At 40.6% G+C, this 26629-nt stretch overlaps 5 protein-coding genes across 13 annotated transcripts; 3 read left to right on the top strand and 2 right to left on the bottom strand.

Moving 5' to 3' along the window:
* Window positions 1-600: 600 nt before the first annotated feature.
* On the bottom strand, window positions 601-2940 carry LOC105280113 (protein slit). The gene is made up of 6 exons (XM_011340348.3): window positions 2810-2940; window positions 2117-2248; window positions 1767-1895; window positions 1506-1649; window positions 1225-1344; window positions 601-1135 (listed from the first exon to the last, which is right to left on the bottom strand). Exons 1-6 carry the CDS (start codon window positions 2877-2879, stop codon window positions 1068-1070), a joined length of 663 nt encoding a protein of 220 aa, XP_011338650.1. The 5' UTR covers window positions 2880-2940; the 3' UTR covers window positions 601-1067.
* Window positions 2941-4737: 1797 nt separating this feature from the next.
* Window positions 4738-9931, top strand: LOC109611018 (neurogenic locus notch homolog protein 1-like). 2 transcript variants are annotated; one of them, XM_020031920.2, is made up of 7 exons: window positions 4738-5085; window positions 6236-6394; window positions 6507-6641; window positions 6886-7023; window positions 7498-7770; window positions 7980-8129; window positions 8232-9931. In XM_020031920.2, exons 1-7 carry the CDS (start codon window positions 5019-5021, stop codon window positions 8303-8305), a joined length of 996 nt encoding a protein of 331 aa, XP_019887479.1. In that variant the 5' UTR covers window positions 4738-5018; the 3' UTR covers window positions 8306-9931. The 2 variants fall into 2 exon arrangements, with proteins under 2 accessions (XP_019887479.1, XP_019887480.1); XM_020031921.2 differs by lacking the exon at window positions 6236-6394 and having other exon boundaries at window positions 4750-5085.
* Window positions 9932-10458: 527 nt separating this feature from the next.
* On the top strand, window positions 10459-17152 carry LOC105280180 (prion-like-(Q/N-rich) domain-bearing protein 25). Of its 8 annotated transcripts, none has more exons than XM_020031915.2 (9): window positions 10572-10682; window positions 12989-13498; window positions 13959-14090; window positions 14751-14891; window positions 15409-15537; window positions 15847-16110; window positions 16324-16419; window positions 16512-16583; window positions 16780-17152. In XM_020031915.2, exons 2-9 carry the CDS (start codon window positions 13351-13353, stop codon window positions 16845-16847), a joined length of 1050 nt encoding a protein of 349 aa, XP_019887474.1. In that variant the 5' UTR covers window positions 10572-10682; window positions 12989-13350; the 3' UTR covers window positions 16848-17152. The 8 variants fall into 8 exon arrangements, with proteins under 8 accessions (XP_019887478.1, XP_019887474.1, XP_019887475.1 ...); XM_020031916.2 differs by having other exon boundaries at window positions 10582-10802; window positions 13018-13498; XM_020031913.2 differs by having other exon boundaries at window positions 10582-10802.
* On the bottom strand, window positions 16967-22547 carry LOC105280114 (glucose dehydrogenase [FAD, quinone]). The gene is made up of 5 exons (XM_011340349.3): window positions 19976-22547; window positions 19343-19698; window positions 18709-19074; window positions 18008-18384; window positions 16967-17839 (listed from the first exon to the last, which is right to left on the bottom strand). Exons 1-5 carry the CDS (start codon window positions 20545-20547, stop codon window positions 17486-17488), a joined length of 2025 nt encoding a protein of 674 aa, XP_011338651.1. The 5' UTR covers window positions 20548-22547; the 3' UTR covers window positions 16967-17485.
* An 83-nt stretch (window positions 22548-22630) lies between these two features.
* LOC105280115 (ralA-binding protein 1) lies at window positions 22631-26251 on the top strand. Its single transcript, XM_011340350.3, has 9 exons — window positions 22631-22799; window positions 22940-23078; window positions 23557-23807; window positions 23898-24159; window positions 24244-24424; window positions 24522-24836; window positions 24929-25319; window positions 25399-25652; window positions 25722-26251. Exons 1-9 carry the CDS (start codon window positions 22715-22717, stop codon window positions 25821-25823), a joined length of 1980 nt encoding a protein of 659 aa, XP_011338652.1. The 5' UTR covers window positions 22631-22714; the 3' UTR covers window positions 25824-26251.
* The last annotated feature ends 378 nt before the right edge of the window (window positions 26252-26629 follow it).

The following is a 26629-nucleotide window of genomic DNA, read 5'->3' as shown; positions in this document are numbered from 1 at the left end:
AAGGAGGCTCGGAATGAACATCGAACGACGCAGAATCGAAACGAAAAGTAAGTCCACAAATCTTTCGGATGCCTGCCAGATTACTGTCGAGAAAAATTACATTTGATTATTTAATTGACGCGGATATCGTGTATTTTTCGCACCATACAGTCATTATATACGCAATTGTATAATTATAATATTTAATAAAAGCATTTGCTCCCGTTCCATATACTTTTTACATTTTTGTACTACGTGTATACTCGGGCATTCGACAAAGAATATCTGAGACAAGGAGAAAGAATAGAAGTTGGAAGATAGAACGAACTGATGCAAATAATTTATACAATATGACGAAATGTAGGAAACTAATATTTGCTTTGTCGTGTTTTATGTTTTACAGGCGCTCGAACTGACTAATTAAGTACGTGCAGCACGCGCGCGACAAAAATTTCGCGCGTAATTGTTACCTACTTACGTGTCATCGCATCGAGAGTGTCATACTTTTTTCGCGCGTTTTAAAATTGTACCGGGAGTGCCGTATTTTCGCGAGTGCAATCAATCAAGGACTGAGAGGAGGAGAAGACTCAGGAAGGGCAACGAACGACGCCAGAGCAAATGTAAGGTGAGTAATTTGGTAGATTTATTTAACCAAAATTCGAATTCTACGTTTTCATTGAATGAGATATATGATTCCGATGAGTCGTGCTATACATGTCGTTATTTTCAAAAAATTTTAAAAGTGACTTAATTATTTCTTAAATGGAATTTTTTCCTTGAAATAAAAATTCTAGATCTCGTTTTCAAAATATTATAATAAAATATATTTTTATCAAGTGTTTTCCGAGTTATGAAGTTCGAAAGTTATGAGCTAAAGCTAAAGTCACATATTTTACTAGCTTATAACTTATTTAAATTATAACTAACAAATTTAAATGTAATATATAAAAATGACATATATGTGAGGAGCACACGTTAGATGATAAATTAAGAAGTACAATTTGATGACATGTGCTGATCTGTCCTTTATGTCAAATTATGATGTTGCAAAATCAATCGTACAATCGGATGTTTTATGCTATTGATCACTATTGAGCGACTCGTTGTAACAACAACGAAATTGTCATGAGTGCTCCAGTGGCCGTGACCAGTGAACCTGCGAGCAAAAAGGCAAAAGCATAAAAGACTCAGAAGACTTGGACTTCACCGAATTAGCTCGTAACGATGCAATTAAACGTAATTAACCTCCGGCACATTGCGGCTCTCCTTCTTTACACAAGCATTGACGATTCTTGCACTCCAAGGCGTCTGAAGATCTGTCGTCCATGTAGCACTCGTAGTCCTCTTTGCAAGAATAATATAAACCTGCAATATAATACATTGCGTCGAGAAGCAACTTTATTATTTACGCTTATTATTAATAAATATTATTTTTGTACTTTTTGCAATATCTCTTTGCGATATCTCTTTCGGGCTTCTCAAGCTGTCATTTCTCTTACAATTAAATGAATATATTATTACATTACCTCGACTCTGAATGCACGTTTTCGTGTGATTTACAAAGTGATGCCCCGTGAAACACTGGCATTGATTGTCGATGCACAATGCACTATCGAAACTGTCTTGACACACCGAATTCACTTGGCAGAGATCACCGATCTCGACAGGTCCTGTAACATTTTTTATTTCTTCTGTTTAACTATATCTGTTGTTGAGAAGATGAAGCGTGAATTCGCAATTTTATCTTCACGGTATATCGTGAAGCGACGAGGATCACGACCACTCACTGCCGATGCAATTTGAGGAATTAGTGCTGTCCAAGAAGTAATCGTCCTTGCAGGCGCACGTGTTCTGCTTGCACTCGGCGTTCGTCATGGTTGCGCACATCGAGTTGTTATGGCAGGTCAGTCCAACGGCTACATAAAATGCAAAAAGATAAAATCAGCGAGCAAAGTAGACGGACATGAGAGCGCAGCATGATTCAACAAGAATCGACTAATGCAACTTGTGTCTTGCACATGCAGAATTGGACGATCTTACGCAGAGCTCTGAACTACTTCCTGATGAGCCAATTCGCTCTCGGGTAAAAGATCGTGTCACGGTTTTTTATTCAAGCAATATTCGCTGGCGAACTCACTGGCGATGCACATGGACTTGTCGAGGGTTGGCGAATAATACGGATCGCAGAGGCAGGTCTGCTGCCAGCGGCAGAATGCATGCTCGATGCAATCGATGTCCCTCTTGCAACTTTCTCCAAGAAGGGCGGGAACTAAAACAAGCGATAATTCTGATTAAATATTTATATTTATTTATATTTATACAGGAATGTATATTGAATATAGGAAGAAGCTAATCGCGCGCGCGTCAAGAGAGTGAAAGAAAAATTATTATCTGTGGATCTGTTTATTTTCCAACATAATCTGCTATCAGTAAGAGATACCTTGATAACGATCAATCTGGAGTAACATAATATAACGCAATGGTCTGAAGAAATAACCAAGGAACGCTAAAACGTCTATCAAACATCCGAAGGATGTCTAAGAAATAATGGTTCCTCGTAAATGCGTGCAGGGAACATCCGAATATCTAACTTTAACTCTAAATCTGAAAGATGAGTTGAGATTTCTTCGGCAGACAAATCTTCTGACAAATTGAAATGTCTTTCGAACGCCGAGAAAACGAATTTCTCGAATGTTCTCGTAGACGTTGCTCTTGGCGTTCCCGCAGTATTATCCTCATGATATTATCTTGAACTTGCGTTGAATTTGACGTCACTGGACGTACGTACACGCGACAACTGTTCACACAGAGAAAAAGAGGGAACACTTACAATGCTCCTGAGCGGAGGAATAACCAGCGAACGCGCAGAGAATGAGAGTAATCCAAACGAGAGTCGCCATTTGAACGAAAATCGACGCTCAAGTGCAAACGTGAAACATGACTGCCAGATAATAACGAGCTCATGACGCACCTTACGCACCGACGTCCGCCCTCACCAGATAAACGTCTTATCTTCTAGGTGTATCTAGCGATATCTGGCTCAAAGTGAATCAGAGATTCCGTTTATTGAGCAAAATACGCCTGTCGTCGTCATCATCAATATCGACGCTCTTGGAAAAATTAATTCATTTAATTTTATTCGGCTTCATTCGCGGGACGCGAGTCGCTTTTATTTTTTTTCACATTTTTCTCACATTTCTCACATTATATTTTCGATCGAGCTGATGATTTCTCGACCGCTCCTGCGACGGAAAGAAAATTTATTCCATGAGCGCAGCCACGCAGTAATAAATTGCGCCTGTGGAAAGCCGCGTGTGCGTTGCCGTTTTTCATTATATATCATAAAATGAAAACGCGCGTTATATATCGATTTGCGAATTCGCCGCGGGTTGTTTGACAATCAAGCGGGAAACGCTCGCTTATTGCGGGTTACCGTTATTTGTATGACAAAATTATATCAAAGCTTATCCCGCGTGAAATAAATAAATACAGTAGCAGTAGCTATTACGATTTAAACATTTCCGAGACCACGTGTACTATTTGTGCCCCTTAGCATCAGTAAAAGCAATTGGACAAGGGAGCGTTCGCGTCCAGCGCGGCTACGACGATGACTAATATGCGTGATGACACGATGATTAACAGTATGATTAATGCACTTGATTTAATTCTACGATGATTATAAAACCGGGCGTCCGTTCAACGGAGGTTCGTGCGGTGGTAGCAATAATTCTGCTAATTCAACCTCGTCGTATTGCCAGCGCGCTTCTTCATTCTCTTCACTGTGTGCGAAACGTGGCCTCACCCAACACACGCGCATAATACTTAACGTTTAATTCACAGTGCCGATTCGCGCGAGTTCTTTGTGTTCTTCGTTTATCGTATTGGTAACTCGTAGAACGCCGATGTGCATCGGGTGCATTGCGCGCGTAGTAAAATGTCGATGCGGAAATTATGAGGAAATGAAGGAAGTGCGATAGGTAGCTCGGCATGTTGCGCGAGTCATTGACTTGACAGGAACTTGACGGACTTCTAAATGCAATATATTTATAATAAGTAATGTATAATGCGCAGTATATATTATGCAATAGGTAGTCATTTACGAATAGAACATACGCTCGCATTAATTATTTATATTTGTATTTATTAGTTTATATTGTTTGTGTGTTTTATTATAATTATATTCATTTAATATTTATACTATGTTATAATTAAGCTCAAGCCACAGCGGATCACGGTTTCATCTAGTTTCATCCGTGAGTGATATGAGAAATAAAATTGATTAAAGGAAATCCGGAGGGATGGATAAAGTGAAGACACATGCGGACACTGTCTTCCGACAGTGAGCGATGAAGTAAGAATAATAAATGGATACACAGAATACTTCAAATGCAAGTACCTCGTAAAACTGGAGGAGTATTCATGCAAAATACAGACACGTTTTGTTGGTCTTTCTACTTAAACATAAAGATGCTAGCTCCTTTTTGCTTCTCTTTCATTCAAATATAATATAATACATAAATTAACAGAAAAATTAAAGAGGGAAACAACGAGCAAGTTGATTCGATCTGATTGGAAGTAGAAAGAAACGCGGAATAACGATGCGCTACCAAGTGCAATCGTATAAAGACGGCAATAACTGTTTACAATATCGCGGAATACGTTTTTAATTGCATTTTTATGTCACACTCGCGTCATTGCCATCGCTCGGAACAGGAGGCGTGTCGACACAGAAGTCGACAGAAAATTAACGATGCCGAATTGTGGTGGGAGAATGCAGGGACAGAGAGGGACGAACACACAGAAATGTGTCGCGGGGTGAGAGACAAACAAACGGGGCGAAGAGGCCTTCGAACACTCGGCGCTACAGATTCGTGTTCACCAGTCGCACGCGCGGTTAATGCTCGATCGTAGACCGATTGAAGTCCAATCTCGATCGTCGATCATTCGAAAGCGGGTTGAATCGAGGGCTCGGTGATTCCCAAGTCATTTTACGATCGTAAAGTTTGATCTCACGGAGGAGAAGAAAAACGCCGTCGAGCATGGAGACGCTCGTGACTCTAAGCGCGATCGTGCTGATGATCGTCCTCGTCAATGGACAGAAAATCGGTGAGCATTATATATGTATTTATGTAGGCATGTAATTTGTAATTGTGATTAGTGCGACTGATCTGTTTCGCTAATTTGGTTGAAGTTTACGTGGAATTGTGGCGCGATAATTTTTACTCACGCGTCGAAGCGTGATATAATTATGCTTGGTATATAATTACGGGGAATGCTGAAATAACGTTCGCACGTGTAAACACCGTGTTGTAATATCCAAACACATGTGACCTTTCTTTCTGAGGAATTTACCTCGTGCGTCTGCTTAAATTTCGCCAAATCTAGATTTTGTATATCTTTCGCAGGAGAATGTATTGTATGTTATAATTAACTAGAGTTAAACACACACATATATAGTGGCAATATAATAAATAAGATCTGAATAATGTAATAATAATACCTAATATAATTAATAATAATGATTTACGATGATTGTCATAATTGTTTGCGTCTCTTAAGCATGAAATCAAATGTAACGGACGTTTAGAAGTTGTATAATGCATAAGCATGATTTATATAATGCATGAACTATGAAATAATTTAGCATTCTTTTTAATAGAAGGCTATTGCTTATTGTCATGTCTTTTTTTACTAATATTTAATTTATTTTTATTTATTAGTTGAAATAGATTTATTTCTATCAAAATTGCTTATATCCTTTAACATAAACATATTAATTGTATGTACCTTTGAATTCTAATTAATTGATTAATTGATATCAGAAAAATTCTCGTCATTAACTTTATCTTTAAGTGATAATTCACTACAGCTCTACATCATAATTACACGCGCCATAATTAATCGTTCATTGATATTATCCATTTATATACTTATCCTTCCTGTGTGATCTCTGCAGTTCCTGTCGATCCTAGAATAAATATCTTTTCTGCATGAAATTCATATCGAGTATATAACATTATCTATTTTTGATTAAAACCTTTCAACTTTTGCAACTGACATTTATACAGTTCAAACGAATTGAATATGTTAATGCGCAAGAATTTAGGAAACGACATACATGATGATCAGGACAAAGCATGTACATTGTTCTTTCTCTGCGATAATTTTCTTAAAAGGGAGGATAACAAACCTGCTCCCTAATAAAATTTCTCATTGACAACGCACATCGCTTCTGAAACAACTGATTTAATTATAGACACGCCTATCCCATGCAGACAAACGCCGGATTGTACAGACATAAAGACCCTTCCGAGAAATGCTTTTTGCAAAGATGGACATTGCATGTGCTCTGAATTGAATGAAATTAAGAATTGCTCGAGTCTCAATGCGTCCGTGCACGAAATGCAAGTTCCAGGTGATACAATGAAAAACCAGTGATCCTTTTTTAATACATTAAGCTACTTATATTCGTTCACAATTTTTGAGATTTTCAATGGACAAGCGCAGCAAAAAGATTCTTCTTTTAGGTCCGCTGGTTTATCGCAAGTGTAGAATCGAACAGGATTGCGTTTTTGAGGGTGGATTTTGCAACTATGTTACCCACCAATGTGACTGCATAAAGAACTTCATACCATCGAGCAGCGGACAACATTGCGTTTCATGTAAGCACACAAAAATACAAACTTCGGTTTTTAGAAAAAATAAAAGAGATACTAGAAATTTTTCATTTAAATAAATAAATCGATTGTTGAAATCTATAACGGGTAATATGTCATATTGTATTATCATTAAATATCATTATTGTATTACCATATAAAATATTAGTTATCACTATAAAGTGATTCTTTTATTGTGATTAATATCGATTAATATTTTATATCGATTGATATGGCTTCTTTCAAATAGTGATCCATTCGATTGATGCTAACTGCAAGGATAAAAATCAATGTCTGCCGTTTTTGGCGAACAGCACTTGTCGCGACAACAAATGTGTCTGCGCACCTGATTATCATTACGTGAACAATACATGCTGGAAAAAAGTAGGTAAGTATTGTAATAATTTTTATCATGCAGAATTCTGTATCTTGCACAAAAAGCGGCGGAATAAAGTAGCGCTTTTTTTCATGTCGTGCAATAGTTTTTTCATTTTTATTGCAAGCTTTACAATAAATTGTAATATGAAGCATTTAATACGAACATTTAGTAATAAGTATTTAATTATTAAATATTAGGATTATTATGTACAATTATTAATTATTGAATATGAACATTTAATAATTCTCTTTGGTATGGATAGGAATTATTTCACATTAAAAGATTTAAATAATCCAATGCTTTTTCTATAATGCATTTTTTAAGATAATAATAACCGGACATTTGTTTCGAAAATTATTGTCCTATTTATTATAATATCTCGCGTTTTTACCGTCCATTTTGCGAGTTATTCGTAACATAATATCTGAAAGAGATTCCTGAATCTTTCTATCCCAGAACAATAATCAATAATCACGCTTGCAGAATACGGAGACCCTTGCATGAGAAACCAGGATTGCTTGCATATCGAGGGTGCTGTATGCACGAACGACCGGAAGTGCAGATGTGAGGCTGAAACTATTCTGAATACGAACGGCACAAAGTGCTTGGCCGCTGCAAAGAAGATCCGGGATGAATGCGTGGATATAGCGCAGTGCACGACTACATTTGAGCATTCAGCATGTATTGACAACATGTGCCAGTGTGAGCCAGATTACCATTATGAGAACGCTATGACGAGATGTTTCCTCAACAAAGGTACTCGTGTTTATCGTTACGAATTACGAATTTTTAGTTGATGACTCACGTAAAAATCGTTTTTGCCTTATTTAGCGTAATCGTAAGGAACGCATGTTTCGTAGAAACATCGCATTGTCGGACGAGATGTTGCTCCTAGTTATAGAAAATAAGTATTAGTATTATTAATACTAAAAAATATTAAAGTATCGAGTTTTTGAATTTTTCAGCGCTCGACGACGAGTGCGCAAACGATTACGAGTGTTATCAAGCTGAAAACTACATGAACGATTCGCCGACCAGGCCTCTGAAGTGTGAGGCCAACAAGTGTACGTGCGCCGACAATTACGTCAGGGATAATAAGGAATGTATCAATTCCGGTAAGTAAGAATAAAATTAATTATTAACTTGAAGGACGCGGAAAAATCTGATTTTATGAATTCATTCAGGAAGTCTACCCTTACTGCAATTTTTATTTGCAGGTTCATCGCTTGCGGTATCCCTATTAACGATCCTTTTTGCGATGGCGTTGGTTTGTAGTATTTTAATCTCGTAGAATGCAGTAGATAAATATCTGATATCACCATTGATATCTCTTTTAATAAATAATCCCTACGTTATATACGTTCACACGGAAAAGTAAATAATTTGTTTCATGGAACGAAGAAAAATCGGGAAAACACAAACGGACGCCGTTACCTCAGTAAACATTCTTGCACGGTTTACCGTGGTGTGCAATTATTTGTATCATTGTGAGGGCTCTTAGGAGAGTTGCGTATTTTTCACAAATAATACAAATATTGCATTGACGAGCATTGGAGCTCGTTAATGTACTCAAGATTTCAATCAAGACATATGTATCTACGCGTGTTTGTAAGACTGTCGACGATAGTCTAAGAATAAGGAAGGAAATAAGTGACGATCATGAAATGGTCATCCAAGTTTTAATCAAATATTGTACATATGAATCTGAATAATTGTAAATATTTGTGGCTGATCGTGTGATAGTGAAGATAATATATAGCGGTAAGTTACGATGAAATCGAAATGAAACCATCGCGATTTCCCTCGATTATAGACGTAATATTGGGATTAATCGTTCTCATCGTCATTTTCTTTCATTTCTATCGTTAAATACGCAAAGACTAATGCATTTTTCCACCATTTGAAACGATCGAACGCAAAGGGATATTACGTAGGCGCAAAATCGAACACCATTGTAATTGCGCAGTAGAACCTATTGTGGAGACGAGCACTTGAATTAGACGCGTTAAAGTATTTAGAGCCTTCCACTCTCGCGAACATTTAATTAACGCGGTCATTAAAATGCGAAACTGATGTTTTCTGCGGTGCTACCGCTCCTTGTAGAAGCTGCAATTCGCGAGTACGAACGAAAACTTTCAATTATTTGAGATTCTTTCTTTTTTCATTCTTTCAGGTTTAAATATATATACAGTGTCCACAGATAATTTTCACGCGTTTTTGCGTTTGATAAATTAAATTAGATTAAAAAGCAGAAATCGAAAAGAAAGGAAATACCTTTAGAAACAATAAAAGTGCCATTTGCTTTTTTAATATTTATTAATGATTATAATAATAATTTAATACTTACCATTAATATGTAAGTATGTATCTGTAGCTCGATTCTAAGGGAGGCAATAGGAATGTCTATTCGGATTGTGTTAAACATCACATAGATTTTGCTGAAATTTTATATATACGCGTTACTATACATTGTTCATAAAATTTATTATTTGCTCTTTTGAAACCAAGCAAACGTCAATTTCCTTTTGCGTTTGCTTGATCTCCATCTTCGCTTGATCCAACGAGACATTCTTTCGCATCATTTTAATGAGAACATCTTTAATGTATTTGTATAGAGCATACACTCCTTTACAGTGATAAACACACATTTTATTGTAAAACCATAAAATATTTTATACTATTTTATTATGATATTGTTATACACAGTACGTAATATTCTATATCAAAATAATCAATCTACCTCCAAGTGATCAAGCGACGCGATAGCGACGCCAAGTACATAAAGTTCTTTTTTTCATAATTTTATGAGTGCCATTTTTTTATCACGCTCCCATAGCTACTGTACACACAATGACGCAATGCGTCGTATGTATATTTAAATTCATCATAAATACATTTTACTAGAATACGATTATTACTTAACGTGTTTATGCAATTACGTCATTCTCCTATTGTCATCATTCCTATTAAATAATTATGCGCGTCACCTTTGGCTCACAAATCTTCAGACTACTTGAAAATATTCAGATCACAGATTTCCGATAGGAAATCCGGACAAAGCGCGGCTCAACGCAGAGAAATCTCTTCATTCATAATTATTATTTCCGCGGCATAAATTTCGGCTGAAGAAAAAACAAGCAAAGAAATAAAAGGACGCGTTCGGGTGAAGAAAGGAGCATTTTGTATAAGCACCTACGCACTTTATCGCTCCAATGCACAATGCCGCTCGTCGAAGGAAAGCCCGATTCCACCACCATTATTTACGCGACTTTATCCGCTGGGACGGATATATAAGAAATGTCTACGGGGAAGTTACAAAACACGATTAGATAAAGCTACGCGATAAGAGCTGGGAGCGGATCGCGCGCCCAGAGCTGGTGGCTGTTCGGATTTTCGTGAGGTTTCCTCGGCCAGCTGGAGAACAGAATCCTCGAGCTGGGGAACAGGCCCTTCGAAGGAATGGCGGGAGAACTGAAGAGCCAACCGTGGTGCCGTCCCGGGTGGGAGCTGCGGACCGTTGTACTGTCAATCGCCCTGTATTTCGCCGCGAGGAGTGCAGTCGCCGACGCGCACGGTCAGCGCAAACATCTGTCTCGTCGACGTGAGTGAGAATAAAAGTCGAGTGTTACACGGACAATCGAGTTGTCATCCCGAGAGAGTACCGAGAGGTATCGCGCGAATGTTGAATGTTGAATGGGTGAATTGATGGGGGAAGATGGTTGTGATATCATCGAATAAATCGAGACGTTCCCTTTGAGGAAGGGTTTAAGTTCTAACGTGGAATTCTTGTAAGTGTAAGGATCGAATGTCACGGAGTATCGAGTAGTAGCGGCTTTGGAGGGAAGAGTATGAGTCAGCTGTAGTACCATCGAGGAGGTTGAAAAGAGAAGAGTTTTTTAAAAAGACGCTTGACACGATCGCTTTTTTGAATTTTTTGGATAGTTTGGGTAACATGATGTACTTATAAGTGTAAATATCGAGTGTTACGGAGCATGGAGTAGTTACGGATTTGCGAAGGAAAGTATCGGCCGGAATGGTATCGCGCGAGGATTTAAATGTGAATTGATATGAGAGCGCAGCTGCGGTATCGCGAGAATTAAAATTCGATACACACATACACTTACATGAATGTTACCAATATAATATCGCGTTCCATCTTGCGCACGCAACAATTTTATTGCATGAAAATGCAAAGTGGATTATTCAATCATCAAGTAGTATCTGATCATCAAGTAACATCGTTTCAGCGCAAATTGACCGGCAAAATAAATAAGACTTTTCTTTTTAATGAATCAAGTCGTCGCGGTTGAGCTCGTACAAGGGCGATCACAAATGCGCTGCGGAATGTTTTAAAGACACAGCACTTTTATGACCCAGTAATCTTTTCCTTCGCTTCGTGGGGCATCGCGAAGACGCGAAGTCGTGGGGACCGGATCTACGCTCCTGGTTCTCACAGTTAGGTGAATGTCGAGTAGACCACCGCTCATAATTAAAGAACACAAAGGGGTCCGTTTCCTTCACTCGCCTGTTATAGCGATTTAACAATGCGTTTTGGAAGCGGGATTACAACGTTCTTCGAGGCTTTCGGGATGCTCGTGTCTGGCAGAAATCGCTTGCAAATGATGCCGCGCAAATGATGCCAGACATCATTAAACCGATGTAGGCACCCTACAGAATCTACCACGTCGCTGTAATTACGCTCATTAACGTAATCGTAAACGCGATCGTGATTGCCCATCAATTGCACATTACCGTCTCTTGTTTCTTCATTGATTAATGTTTCTAAAATCAATTGTTTTGTCTAACTACGATTGCAGACGAATAATTTTTCATTCATCGAGTGTAATGTTCGAACAGAGTTCTCGCCGAGTACAGTTCTCTACAGTACTATTGACACATAACAATGGCTTCTGCTGTTACATGCTGCTGTAGCACTATGCGTTACGCAACGCAAACCGAAACTATAGAAACGTAGGGCGCTAAACTCGTTTGTTCAGCCGCGATCGGCCTTCGAGCGTTCACGGGACCGTCATTGAAATCCAAAGCGGAGAACTTCGCCGGCAGGTTTTGCGCTGACGGGCAATGAAACACGCTGTAAATCGCGAGTACCTGACTTTTCACGGATCGTGATTCGCAGGGAGGAAACATAAACCGAGAAGAAGCCTTAGATCAGTACAACTGGGACAAAGTATTGCTACATAGAGTGAAGCACGTAGATTAATAATACCGTATTTTGCTCCACGAGATTTCTAGAGCCAAAGAAGCTAAATTGTTTTTAATCTTCCACCTGTTTCAGTTCTTCTTTCATAATCAAATTCGCGTACTGACGATGCTTCATGTACAAAGTCAATTTAAACGTCTCGCATGTCTGCGCCTCAATACGAGATTCTAATTTGAGTTAAAATCAAAGTGCGTTAGAACGACTTAGCACCTGTTACTCGTCAGTGACAATCCGTCGTATGAATAAGCCGGGATTATTATCGCCGATGAATGTGCGATATTTGCGCGTATAGATTGCAGTTAATTCGCTACGGGGTCCGTTGGGAATGCTCGCCTGGGCTATATCTTCCGCCACGTCAATCGAAATCGACAAAACAACGTGATGCTATAGCGACAAACTTGCTCACATGCGCGTTGCAAACGTTTCCGAGTAGAATGTCTAAAAGTGGCATCATATCATAGTAAGCGTCATACTTGTATCGTACTCAAACTTGATGTGCAGACACTTCTATATGTACTACTCCATAAATTGAGAAAAAAGATCTCTCCAGTCGAGAATTAATCGTACGCAAGGTGAGGCATCGGTAAAGTTTGTTCTTCCCACAAAGAAAGAAGAAACAATTTTCAACTGCCAATTATAAATCTTCTTCATCAAAATCCCATAACTTGTTTTGCACGATGTGTCAAGAATGAGCTGCTCTGTGGGGGGTACAGATATCAAATTAATATATCGCAAGTCAAAACTAAATTATAGGCCGTTCACCAATGCCTCGCCTTGAACAGACGAAGAAGAAGAAGAAGTGATCGGCATAGGCGGACGCGTCGAGGAAGACCGGCGTGATTATGCGGGATACGCCTCGATGATGATATCCGTCCGACGGTGTTGTACCTACATGTTCCTGCCTGTGATTGCGCAACAACGGAGGAAACAATGAGAGCATCGTCGTAAGTCAAAGGAGGCCCCCGCTGTCGATCGTGACGTGGCGGCCTTCGGGCGATCGGATCGGCCGCGGCTGATCTCGTGCTCTCTCTCACGGGACCGAAAATGACAATAAGTCGTCTGGCGACGGTGATGAAACGTTTTGGACACGGCGTCCACTCGTCGTCATCGCGAGGATGACGAAAACGTGGACGGTATGCGGCTTCACGGGGCTCCTCGTCCTCGTACCCGTTACCGTCTGCGCGACGATCAGCTACGCCAGCAACAGCAACCACGGGGATCCGTCGCGATGCAACGATCGCAGTAATAGCAATCGCAGTAACAGTAAGCAAATCAAATAATCGCCAAGTCTGGATGAAACAGCGCGGCTGCACAATTTCGCGGACCTCGGATTGCACGATCGCGAATTAACAATGAGCACGCCGTACCGGAACACGTCGCTTGATTCTTCTCCCGTGCATCCTTCATGGAGATGCACATTCAATCGATTATTACGTCATTACGTCACGGTAAATTGACCGGTGAATACGTGAAATCAATCGCTTCGTCCGCTCGGATATCTTCCTCATTTCCTCTTTCGATCCAACATTTTCAGTCTGATATTGCAATCGGACGCGACGATCGTTACAAGAAATTTTGTTGCGAATTAATAATATGAGTAAGATGTCTACATGCTGCATTTCAATCACATCAAAGATGATCACGTCTTGAAGCTTGATTGATTCTTTCTAAATAATCTCCGGTAAATATTCGACCGCAAATAAGAAGACGAATGTCGTTTCAGAAACCTTCTCGCTGTGCCACTACGACGTCGACTGCATCGCGAACGCGTATTGCCAGAACCAGCGGACCTGCTCGTGCAAGGAAAATTACATCGCGTTCATCACGGACAACAACAACTACAAGTGTCTAAGAGGTACTTGATGAGATATTTCGAGATAACTAATTAAGTGTAAACCGTGAAATTTCTGTCTAGTCGCTTGAATATTGGGGGGCGATGTCAACGACCTGAGAAACGAGATTCAGCGAAGATACCAGCGTTCATCCCTGTTCCTATCCGTTCCTTTCTCACGATCCCGTCTCACCTGGAGCGTGTCGCTCGTCGTGCCCGTTGAGCCGACAGAGATCACGAATCGTTTCTATGAATGAGTCAGGACGGCGTAAATCCGTTTTTATAGATACTGCCCCCTCGACACGATCGCGCTCACCAGCAATTAAGGCCTAATTAAATTAAGAAAAATAAAGATAGCTTTGAAAGTTTCAGATTCGGATTATCAGAATCACATTAACTGCAAACGTGTCATATCGTGTTAAAAGTGCTCTTTCGATGCTTATTTATTATTTGTACTTAAAATTTCGCAAAGCTCATTTATTATCTTAAATTGTTGATAATACTTTTTTTTTACTACATACATCTCTTTTTACTAATATTATTTAAATATTACATATTAATCTGAAAAGGCGTGCATAAGAGAATTATTTAAAGTTATAACGTGATGTGTAAAACAAGAGTCTAGATAAAACAAAGATAGAGATTTGGACGGAAGATACTCACGGAGAAACGTTGTTTCGACAGTGGCCACCGCCATCGGCGATCCCTGCGAGGAAGATATCCAGTGTGAGTTCACATTTACATCACAATCGGAATGTCGAGAAGGCACTTGTCAATGCGCCCACGATTCTCACTTCACGGACGGGAGGTGTTACGAATCCGTTGGTGAGTGTTGCAACTTTCCTGGGAAGTATCCCAGGCCGGCCTCTCCCCATTCATTACGCATATTTATGGGAAATATAAATATCTCGAGATAATGCACGATAACGAGGGGAAATACGATAGAAAGTTCGTTACGATGCTGCGTATTCCACGCGTGGACGAGAAATTATGGATGAGATTATTCGAAATAACGCGGCTCGTCCACTATCGTTAACGTCTTACTTCCATTACTGCGGACCGAAAAGCGTCATTTCTACTCATGTAAAGTGTTCTTGTATCACTACTCAATTTATACGTCTTGAAATAACACAAATAAATGCGATATATTCAAATTAAATAGATAAAATGCATTACGTAACACACTTAGGTTTGCAGTGATTACGCACAAATTGGCCACGCGTCTACTTTTATGTTTTGCAACGAAATGTAGACCGCACAAATTTTAATAGACATGTCATATGATTATAGGATATGCACAATTATTCGTAATTGTAATAAATACCTTGGTCTTGAATTGAAGGTTTGGGCAAACGTTGCCGTTCGCATCGCAATTGCTACATCGAAAATACCTTCTGTGATTACGGTTTCTGCACGTGTGGTCTGCGTCATCACGCGAATCCCGATAATACCGGTTGTGTGCTGAGCGCCAGTAAGTGTATTACAATAATCAATAAACACTATAAAATATTATGTGCGATAGATACCTTCATTTTTTTAAGTCTCAACAATCGCACCTGCTCTTGTGTTGCATGTTCTATTCTTTTTCAGAATTTATTTTATAATTATTAAGCACTGTAAATAACACATCATAATATCTCTGAAATTTATCGAAGTAACTAATATTCTTTGTGCTAATTAACTTTCTTGTTTTTAATAAAATACGATATAAAAATGTACAAACATTTCTCAAGGTAATTATCTGAAGAAATATTGTCTAATATGTGATGCCGTCTTTTAGAGTTGGGCGAACATTGCGACAGCGACGACGAGTGCATCGTGGAGAACTCGAAGTGCATGCAGAACAAATGTGACTGCAAAGTGGACTACGTGTTAGCCGAGAGCGGTCAGCGGTGTCGGAAAGCTGCTTCGTGGATCGGCGAGAAGTGCGAGCAGCAGTCGCAATGTCAATTGTTCTTGAAGCACAGCCAGTGTGGCGCGAACAATACGTGCGACTGCGTCGCCGGTTCTCACAAACGTGGCCGTAGATGCTTTGTTGATGTCGGCAAGTATACTCGCACCCATTTGCATACTTACTAAAAATCTGACCGATCATCTCGGACACAATATTTCAAATTTTATAATAAAAATGATGGAAGATTGTCGCATTTAATGAAAAATGTTGAGGAAAATGTACGGGAAAAATTCCAACTTTGACTTTAATTCGTTTAGATTGATGTACGTATGTATAGTGACGCTGATGAACTGCATGTTGCAGAACTGGGCGGCCACTGTGAGACTCACCATCATTGCATTACTCCAAGTTACAAGGACTCCAATTCAAACTGGAAATCGAAGGTGGACTGCGTAAATGGTACAGAACTACTTGTTAGACACTCCGATAAGTGCAATACTGCGGTTCGTTATTCGATAACGTTGAATACATTTTTTTTTATTTACTTGCAGGCTTCTGCACCTGTACCGAAGGTTATACGTTGATGGAAGAACTACAAGATTGCATTCAGTTCAGTGATAATGGTAAAAAGCTATTTATTACGATGATATAATTTTTTTTAAGTAATTTAACATAAAATAATATTAAAAATTTCGCCAAACGCATTTTTAATGATTTAATATCTTGAAAATTATTTTATAGTTTTAGACATGTTAATTCAATTATCAATTTTATCAGAGCTAATTATAAATTAAATTTTTTGTTTTTTTATTTTTATAGGTGCAACGAGATGGCAAGCGTATGGAATACTTCTTATCGTTCTTATCGCAGAATTTCTTGTGTTCTAAAGAAGTAACAATTTGTGTTCGAGATATTTTCCAGAGTCTATAGTTCCACCGATTTATTAATATCGAATATTTAAATATTGGTCAGTTTTAGTTTTAATAATTTATCTAGCTTAAATATGCGTGTGTATAATCATATTTATTTAAATTGCGCTTGACTAATTTAATTATAATTAATAGTGTAAATTTGTTACTTTTAAATTAGCAACTATAAGCAGCCAAAGAAAAACAGCGCTTCTTCCAACGTTAATGAAGTAGCAGATCTGTTAAATCATTAACGACGATAATGACATCGTTTTATTCCTGACTATCTGTCTAATATCATCAGTCATTGACTAGGATACACGTGAAATAGTCATTCAATCTCTGCGCGTAAATCACGTAGCGTGTCTATTATACATAATTATCTTCTACTTCGAAAACAATAAGACAGTCCATCCTATCTTAAATCACATTTACATATATTATCTCATCACGACACTTTTTCTCAAGCTCTATCATTACTTACCCGGACCCCTAAAGAAGCGTTTTCTTATTTTGTCACAGTCTTCGTGCTTTCACCGTACCTCCCACATTTCACGACAAAACGTCCACTTCCTCGCTTCCCACGTTTTACAGTGATTTGCTTCCCGCGTGTATCACTAAGCGAGAGTACCACGCCAGTCCTCCTTGATCATGTCGCCGGCTCTCTCGGCGATCATGTACGCGGCTGCGTTCGTGTGGCCGGCGATTATGGTGGGCATCACGCTGGCGTCCACGACCCTGAGTCCGTCGACTCCGTGCACCCGTAACTTATGGTCCACCACGCCCGAATTCCTCCGCGTGCCCATCTTGCACGTGCCCACGTAGTGACCTACGGTCGTGGTCACGTGGCGCGCGACACATGCCCAGTATGGGTCACTCTTGAAGGTGACGTGCTTGCATCCCGGAAACTGCACCGGCAACAGCGTGGCGTTGAAACGCTTAAATGCGCTGGTGGATGCTACTTTAACCGCCTGTCCAAATTGTACAATAAAAAAGAGAGTAATTAAAACTGGACAAAATAGGAAGAGAATTATTTATCAGAAATATAATTAATATAAGCGAAATGAAGACTAAGACGTGATGTAGATGTAAAGTGAGAGAATCTATTGTCAAATATATCAATGTAAAGAGACTGTTACCATTTTTATAGCTCGCACCATCGTATTCAGATCATCCTCGTGATCGTAATAATTGATGTCGACGATCGGCCAATCCGATGGACTGGAACTTCTCAGGGTGAGCCTGCCGCGACTCTTGGGTCGCAAAAGAATAGGTACTATCGTGAAAGCGTCGACGCCTTCGTAGCGGCCGTAAACTTCCTTGTAAAACTCCTCGGTTAATCCGAGCAGGCCGCGATAGCTTCCGGAGATATCGCCAGTTAACGAGCTTGCACCCAGCACCAGTTCGACGTCCGGATGATCGTCTTGTGTTAACAGCTCGTTCACATTGGTGTGAGAATACATCTTGAAGAAGTCACGATTGATGATGATGGAAGTTATATTAGGAGCAATTCGAGCTGCGAGACATAAATCGTTATGAAATTGCAGCATCGTCCAAGTTAACTGAATTTTAAGATCACATTTACAAATCAAAAGAAGTAAAAATTATTCTATATAAAATAATTATATATATAATATATATAATAAAAATAATTTAAAAAATCGTTTTTGAGAGAAGAGATGAAGTAACCGATATTTTCTTTTTTTTAGGTAATGAAAATTAATTTCTCGATTTGTTCGTTGATTTATTTTGAAAAATGTTGCTCTTGCAATAATTATTTTAGTTGTGTGTCATATACGATAGAAAAATTGAAAATTTTTAAAATAATGATGATGCTTACTACGCTGCTCGTTGTTTCTCGGCACATTTACAGATCGAATGTACTTAAACTTTAATTTCTGGTCTTCCTGTCTTGTCTTTAAGCTATTAGTATTAATAAACGCTAACGCTTCAGCACCGCCGGGCAACGTCAGCGGACCCGTTCCTTGCGTCAAGTAGTCAAAGAAATTGGCTGGATTAGAACCTACACGCGATTCGATGAGAGTCACGCTCTCGTTGACTAGAAATGTCAAAGCTGACATGGTCACGTGATCCTGCAGATTGAATCCTACCGGAAGGTCCTCGATTACGCGAATACCCAAAGATGTCAAGTGATCCTTAGGTCCTATCCCGGATAGCATCAGTAACTGTGCTGAGCCAAAAGTACCTGTGTGTAAGCGCAACGGACAAGAAATCAGAAAGAATCGATCATAATCTCTATTCTTATAAAAATATGAATAACAAACTAATTTAATTTTACATACGCAGTCGCAGATTTATAAATTTCTTGTGTTATTTAAAATGAAATTTTTGCAAATTAGATATTTCTAAATTAATATGTTACTCGAAATTTTTTAAATTTGTCCTTGTCTTTTTGTGGGATGTAAAAAATATATATTGCTCTTTTCTTCATGATGTGAATCTCGAATGTGTACCTGCGCAAAGTATTACTTCCTTGGTTGCAGAAACGAAATACGTTTTGTGGTTCTTAACGAATTGAACGCCCGCGATCGCCTTCGTTCTCGGATTGATCACGATTTTCGTCACTGTCGAGAGTTTGGACAAATAAAAATTCGCTCTATCGCGAATCGGCCTGAGGAAAGCTTTGCTGGCGCTAACTCGACGGCCGTTTCGCAGATTCGCTTGCACGGTCGAGAAGCCTATGACTTTATCGCTGTTGTAATCTACCAGATCGTAACCGAGTTCCTGACCAGCCTTCAAGAAACATTCTCTCAGGGGAGTAGCATAAGTAGGAGTAGTGACATCAAGATATCCATTATATCCATGATACCTGAAGAATGGAATTAAAAACAAGGTAAGCTATGAAAGAAAATGTATTTTGTATGATCAAATGAAAATCTCAAACATTTTTCATCCTAACAACAATTTTAATATTTTTATTAAAACTTCGAGGAAATAGTAGAAATGCTAGAAATAAGAAATATTTCTTATTTTATCACAATCGCAATAATTATTCTCCTCAATCGTAAATTCATTTTTTGCAGCTGTTTTGGGTTCTACAGTCAACAAACAACTGCACGAAAATTTATTATTATTTCATCGCATACCTGGCATCTCTGTCGATCAGCCTGCATCTCTCCGACTTGATGAAGTAAGGCAGCACATCCGCGTAGCCCCAACCGGGATTTCCCAGTGCCTGCCAGCCGTCATAGTCAGCCGGCGCTCCCCTGGAGTAGATCATAAAGTTCACCACCGAGGTGCCGCCGACTGCTTTGCCAGATACAATGTTACAACGGCCATCGATCATCGACAGGCAGTATCCACCGTGACCGCTCGCGTCCTGAGGCCGCGGCTCGCTCTTGTAGACCCGCGCATAGTCGGTAACGTGCAGGATTGGTGCCATAACCGGGATATCCGTGAGAAAGATCTCATCTGTGCCTTGCTCGAGCAGCAGGACGTTCCAATCGCGATTCTCGGTCAGCCGGTTCGCTAACACCGATCCGGCCGCACCAGCGCCGATCACGATAAAGTCATATTGCCCGGATATCGCGTCATCTTCCTGCGGTTGATCACTCGACGGGAACCCCGAGAGGAAGTGATACACCGTCTCCAGGACAGCCGGCGACAGGATGCTACTGGCGTAGCTCAACAGCAAGACCGTCAGACAAGACTGCAGCATTGCGTACTGGATTCTCGCGTTCCTATGTTAACAATTACTCGCGGATATGTTTTTTTTTTTTGAGGGATTACGCGATTCTGTTCTCTTACGGTGCGGTGGAACACGCCTTTGCGTTCCGTCAGGCTCACGCAACGTTTTTCTTGATCTAATCTCTGCAGCAAGACCTTCACATTAAGTAGATCAAGGCAGATTCTTGAGATTACGTTCTTTAAGTCTTGATTCGGGGATCTTCTGGCAACTTGGATACTTGTATGTTACTTTTCAGAGGCCTACTTAACTGTAACTTAAATGTAATCATGATCCTGTAATATTATAGGATCATGATTATGATTTTAATACAGTTTGCGGTGGTCACAAGTTTGTTGATTCTCATAAACTCACATAGTTACTCAATACTTTAGGATTTCACGTACGGTAATCACACATTTAAATCGTAAAATATCTTAAATGCGATCTACATCTCCTCGCATGATCACGATTCTTCACTAAACGTGACAGCAGAATTGCGACGACGACGACGATTATACCAGCAGCACGCGACGCGCTTCTGTGCTGACTGCACTTCGTTGCATCTCGTTCCTCAAAATACCTCAACAATCGGTTGCAATGTTGTTTTTAGAATTGCACAGTGATGCAGAATAGCAACCGAGATCACATCAATCAAAGTCCTTTTTACGGTCACGGCTGCATCACGCGAATCACATGAAGATCGCGAAGCGAATACTAATCACTGACGCAAAGCATCAGTCTGTGCCACTGGACGATCGTACCTTTCTTGCGAAGGTGCCCGAATTCACGTATCGATTTGAAACGTTCGTAATCGGGTTCATCGAACTCTTTGTCACAACGATTCAAATCGATCTCTAAATTAAAATCTCACTCTCTTTCTGATGCTTCAGAAAAATGCCCACTGAATTTCTTCGGTTTCTTTCTTTTGTATTTTCTAGATCTCTACTGAATTGTATTGGCGATTGATCGGAAGATTCGTCTTTATCTCGTGAAAGTTGCTTGTATACTGAAATCAAATTACATCACGGTTATCTACATCACTCGACCAAAATTGAGTGAAAGAAAACAGCGGCAAGGCCGATCACTTGCATAAGACTTGCTGGAGACATTCCTGTAAAAATAGCGTGTATCATCGCAATTACAACGACTTGTGCTTGTTGACACAATTTCACGCGATCACAAGTTGACGCGATTTCTTCTTTACGCTACCAATTAATATAATTTGTAAAGATGCATGCGTGTGCGACGCTTTTAATGTGTGAACGCGTGAACTGGTTAACAACAAAACAAGATATATCGATACAGTCGTAATTTAATTCTGAAACAAACTTCATATTTTGTACGCATTTACACGCGCTCTGGAGTGTGAAATTCGGTATTTTTGAGACTTGCGGTTTTGAATCATTTGTTTAAGTAAAAATTTATTATGTAAACTTAAATTGTTATTATAGTAGAACTTGTAGTAATTATTATTATGAATTTCTTCGGAAATAAATTAAAATTGATTACGTAACAGAAATTTCTGCTAAAATTCGAAACTTAAATATCGCTCATTGATTATTCATATTTAGAAAATCCGATGATAATCGGATAGATTAAATAATCGATTAAGGTGCGGTAAACATAACGAAAATACCGAAGACGTGCGCGCGCGGGGTCAACGTAAAATCGCACAGAACCAGTTCGTGTGACCTACATAAGTAATTACGAAAGATTCCCGTGTGTGAAGCATGCATTTTACACTTATACCACGCAGAGAAGTTAACAAAGTTTCGCAAAGCTCCAAAGAAGCGCGAATCAAATGTAATCGACATTCAAATCGATAAATTAAATAAATCTTTAATGTTATCACGTTGTACATATCTTTTAATGTCGCATAACTAAAAATACGAAAAACTTTATACAGTATATCGCAATATACTCAGTAAAACATATCTGCAAGTTTACAAAAAGATAAAATTTATCAATATACTAAAATATTGTTTCTGCATTTAATTTCCGAAGCAGTTCTGTCATTCTCTGCGGCGTTTAAATAGTAGTCCGATTAATCGCGAGTGAGAGGTATCGAATCGAATGGCTATCGAGATTCTCGTGCAGACTCGAGCCGAGCGCATCAACAAGACAACTGTCAAAACACGCACGTTAATCGAGGTGCGAAATGGACTTTGAGAGTCCCGACGTCGAGAAGGAATTCCCCGGATTGTACGCGTCCGAGTCGGCGAGGAAGAGCAATGAGAGCGATTGTACGTAACGTCGCGGCGCGCTTAGATTTCATGCGGCAGACGCCGCGCGCGAGAGGTTATGGCATCTGTCAAAGAGCCTAGCCGCTACGCGTCTGGCCGCGCTATTTCTGATGTCGTTAACGACATTTTTGTCATCGCAGTTAGCGACGAGGGCAGTCACGACAAGCATTCCAAGAAGGAGCTGCTGGGCGGCAAGCGCAAGGACAAGAAGGACAGGAAGGACAGAGGTTACGCCACCCTAGAGGGTGAGAGCTCGCCGGACGAAGATCAGGAGACCAAGTAATTCATGCACAATGTTCCACAATGTCATTTACTCTGTCGCTTCCTCTTATATCGTTACTTCATGTGCTAAGTAACAAGAAGGGCGATTATGCAATTAATATCTTCTGGCATTTGTTAGCGGTGTACGAACGCAGCTTTAGTCTTGACGACCGCTTGATAATTAGACCTGACGGCCGTTCGTCGTTACGTGGCAGCTCCAGATTCCCCGTCGGTGTCGCACTACCTCACGCAGCTTAAGATTGATTCGTAAATTCAATTCATAAATTTAAAGCAAGCTGATCTCAAGCGTTTACGATTTGCTACTGCTGCTGATATTAGCTTTGATTTGCTCGGTGAACGTGTACTTCATCGTCAGAGTCCTCGTAATATACGCGCACAAGGACGATCGATCTATTACTTAAATCACACAGTGGATCATTTTAATATCCCAAAGATTTACCTGGTAACGCGGACTAATGTGTGTCTCGTTGCGCAGAAGCCCTTCAAAGTCGAAGAAGACCAAGGCCTTCAAGTTCCCGTCTAAGAAAGAGAAGCGAGAAAAGTCGCGGGAGAAAGATGCAAAGGAGAAAGACGCCGAGAAGGAGAAGGACAAAAAGAAGAGGGACAAGGACGAGAAGGACATAGAGAAGGAGAAGCGGAAGGACAAGGACAAGGATAAATCCAAGCAGAAATTGAAGGACCGTAAGAAGGGCAAGCACGCCAGCAGCGAGGGTCTGGATATTGGTGGTGAGATTGAGATCTGTAATAAGTGGAATGAGTACACGCGCCGCTCCCTCTAGCGATGCCTCTTTCATATCTGTGCATTACGTTTCTCAGAGGAACAACCGGTTTTCGGTGTTAGTCTTCATTTAGCGGTCGAGAGGAGCTGCTGCCACGACGGCGTCGAGCTGCCGCTGGTCGTACGGGACTGCATCGACTACGTGGAGGAACATGGCATGAGCGTGGAGGGTCTGTACAAAGTTCCCGGCGTGAAGTCAAAGGTCCAGAACTTGAAAAAGCTCTACAATCACCGGGAGCCCGTGAACATATCCGAGTTCGAACCCACGGTAGCCACGAGCTTGTTGATACTGTTCCTTAGGTTTGCATTCTATCTTCTTCACTTTGTGTTTTCAAGATCAAACGAGAAAAAGAGAATGTTTTTGTCATTTCGCTTCTGATGCAGGGAGCTACCGGAACCGGTGCTGGAGAACAGCGAAACGATATCGCGCTTCGAGCAGGCCGCATCGACCAAGGACGTCGCGCAACGGGAGGCGCAATTAGTGCAACTGACGCAGCAGTTACCTGATTGCAACAGGGTCCTCCTGGCGTGGGTGACGTTGCACCTGGATCACGTCACCGCGCGAGTAAGTTCAGGATTATGGTGTGGTAATTTTAAAATATTTCTTATTCATTAAGTGGAGCTCAAGAAAGTAACGACGAATTTTTGCAATTTTGCTGTAGGAAAAAACGACGAAGATGAATGCTCAAACGATTTCGATGACGTTGAGCCCGGTGCTGCAAATGAGTCACAGATTGTTGTTGGCTTTATTGTTCCACTGCAAGGCCCTATTCCCGAACGTACAACTGACGAAATACGTGCCGCCGCTGTCGTCCGGTAGCACCAGTCTGCCCGACTCCGTGGAGGGTATCGCCGCGGAACTGTCCAAGCAGGAATCGCTGCTCTCCCAGATTCACATGCAGATGAACGCGGGTTTCGTCACGAAATCGCGCGAGGAACAATTGTGGGAGGTGCAACGGATGATAACGCAGTTGAAGGTACGATCGTGAGGACGCCTTAGGAATCTCGATATCATCCCACTCGCACTCGTAGAATTAACACGTAATAGAGATCGCGTTTCTCCTCGCAGAGAAAGTTCAAGACCGTCCAAAAATTGGAGGGTGCTACGCAAAAGAGTCTAGACGAGGAAATAAAGTCCACCGATAATGTTCCGATAGAGTCGATCTCGCAGAAACCGAAGACTGCGGACGAAGATGCCGGACAGGCGAGATCCGACGCTCAACCACCGTCTACCGTCAATTCTACTACAACATCGGTGAAGAAAGACAACGGCAAGCCACACAGCACGGAAGAAGCGAGAGAGAAGTGTTCCTGCACGACGGGCGCGAACGCGAGCACCGCGCAGAACGGACAGAGCGCAAATCCGCAAGAGAAGGACGTGGTCGATGCCGTGGAGCCTGCTGCGGTCACGCCACAATCACGCGAACCTGAAAACGTTACACCGAACGACAAAGCAAACGGTACGTGATTAGAGCGTTAAATAATTATCGCAATAGGCACTGTTGGTTGAATATCTGTACATCGTGAACTCACGCGCAGAACCTGAAGAGGAGGATGTCATAGACAAATTACGGGAGAGGCTGATTCACGAGGAACTGCTAAACATGCAGGCGTTACTGAAGTCACGCATCAGTCAGGAAAGGAACGAGATCAAGCGATTGACGGAGACGCTGGCGGAGCGCGGCAGCGGCACGGAGAAGAAGAAGCAGCAGCCCAAAGAGAGGATACACTCCCCCAACGAGGCTGAAATGACGGCGATGATACAGCTAGTCAAGGAGAATCAGTTACTAGAAGTACGTTCCGCTGCGCTTCACCTTCTCGCTGTGCACTCACGTTCCTCCTTCTTCTTCTTTCTGTTGCAGAAAAAAATGACGACGTTGATACGCAGTATTATCGAGGAGAAAGACGCCTGCGTGGAACTGCGCGTTCAATTAGCGGTGCATCAATTAATGGCCAAGACCTGACCGCAGACTTGCTAATAACGCGTTGCAAATTACAGAGGATAATCTTTATGTATATATATTAGAAGTTTACCTATGAAGTTGCCGTTTGTGAATGAAAGTTTGATATTTTTTTTAAGAAAAACATTTTATCTCAATCAAAGCTTGCACCCGTATTCCGTCGATGCACTTTTGCCGTTTCAAAATTTCGGTAGGTGGTTTGTAAAACCGCTGCTGATAAACGCATAGCAATAAAGGCAACTTGGGTAAACCTCTGATATATATTCACACACTATGAAATATAAAGACACGATCTGACACTACGTTTTTGCACATAATGACCATACATATATATAGTTTATAACATGTTATCACCTATCATGTGTATTACATCGCATTACATCGTCCTGTCCTTCCGTGAAGTATTGCAATAAAATTACATACGAAATGCAGCTGCAAAATTTCGTGACGTTGCACCGCATCTTGCGATTTCTCCATTCCCCGATACTATGAAGTGACTGTGAAAAGTAAGCGAAATGTGAGAGAGGACGAGACTCGCAGAATGAGAGAATAACTACTGCATCATGTTCAATGTATATTTACAATATTATCTGGTCAAGGTACAGCGCTGAATATCGACCCGTATAGGTTTGCGTGTATAATCTTGGTAAAACAGCTTTCGTGTGTTCGTGTTCATTTCATTTCATACGCAGGGAAAAGTTACACGCCCGATGTAGATTTTCCGGTTCGTCGTCATCGCGTCTTTGTATAAAAATCTGTTGAACGTCCACCGCGCGCGGTTACGGGAGGACACAGAAAACGGCGGAAAC

The sequence above is a fragment of the Ooceraea biroi genome, chromosome 2 (assembly GCF_003672135.1).
Source record: "Ooceraea biroi isolate clonal line C1 chromosome 2, Obir_v5.4, whole genome shotgun sequence".
NCBI lineage: Eukaryota > Metazoa > Arthropoda > Insecta > Hymenoptera > Formicidae > Ooceraea > Ooceraea biroi.
Note: the sequence above shows the minus strand (reverse complement) of the source record. Positions and strands in the feature narration are given on the sequence as shown.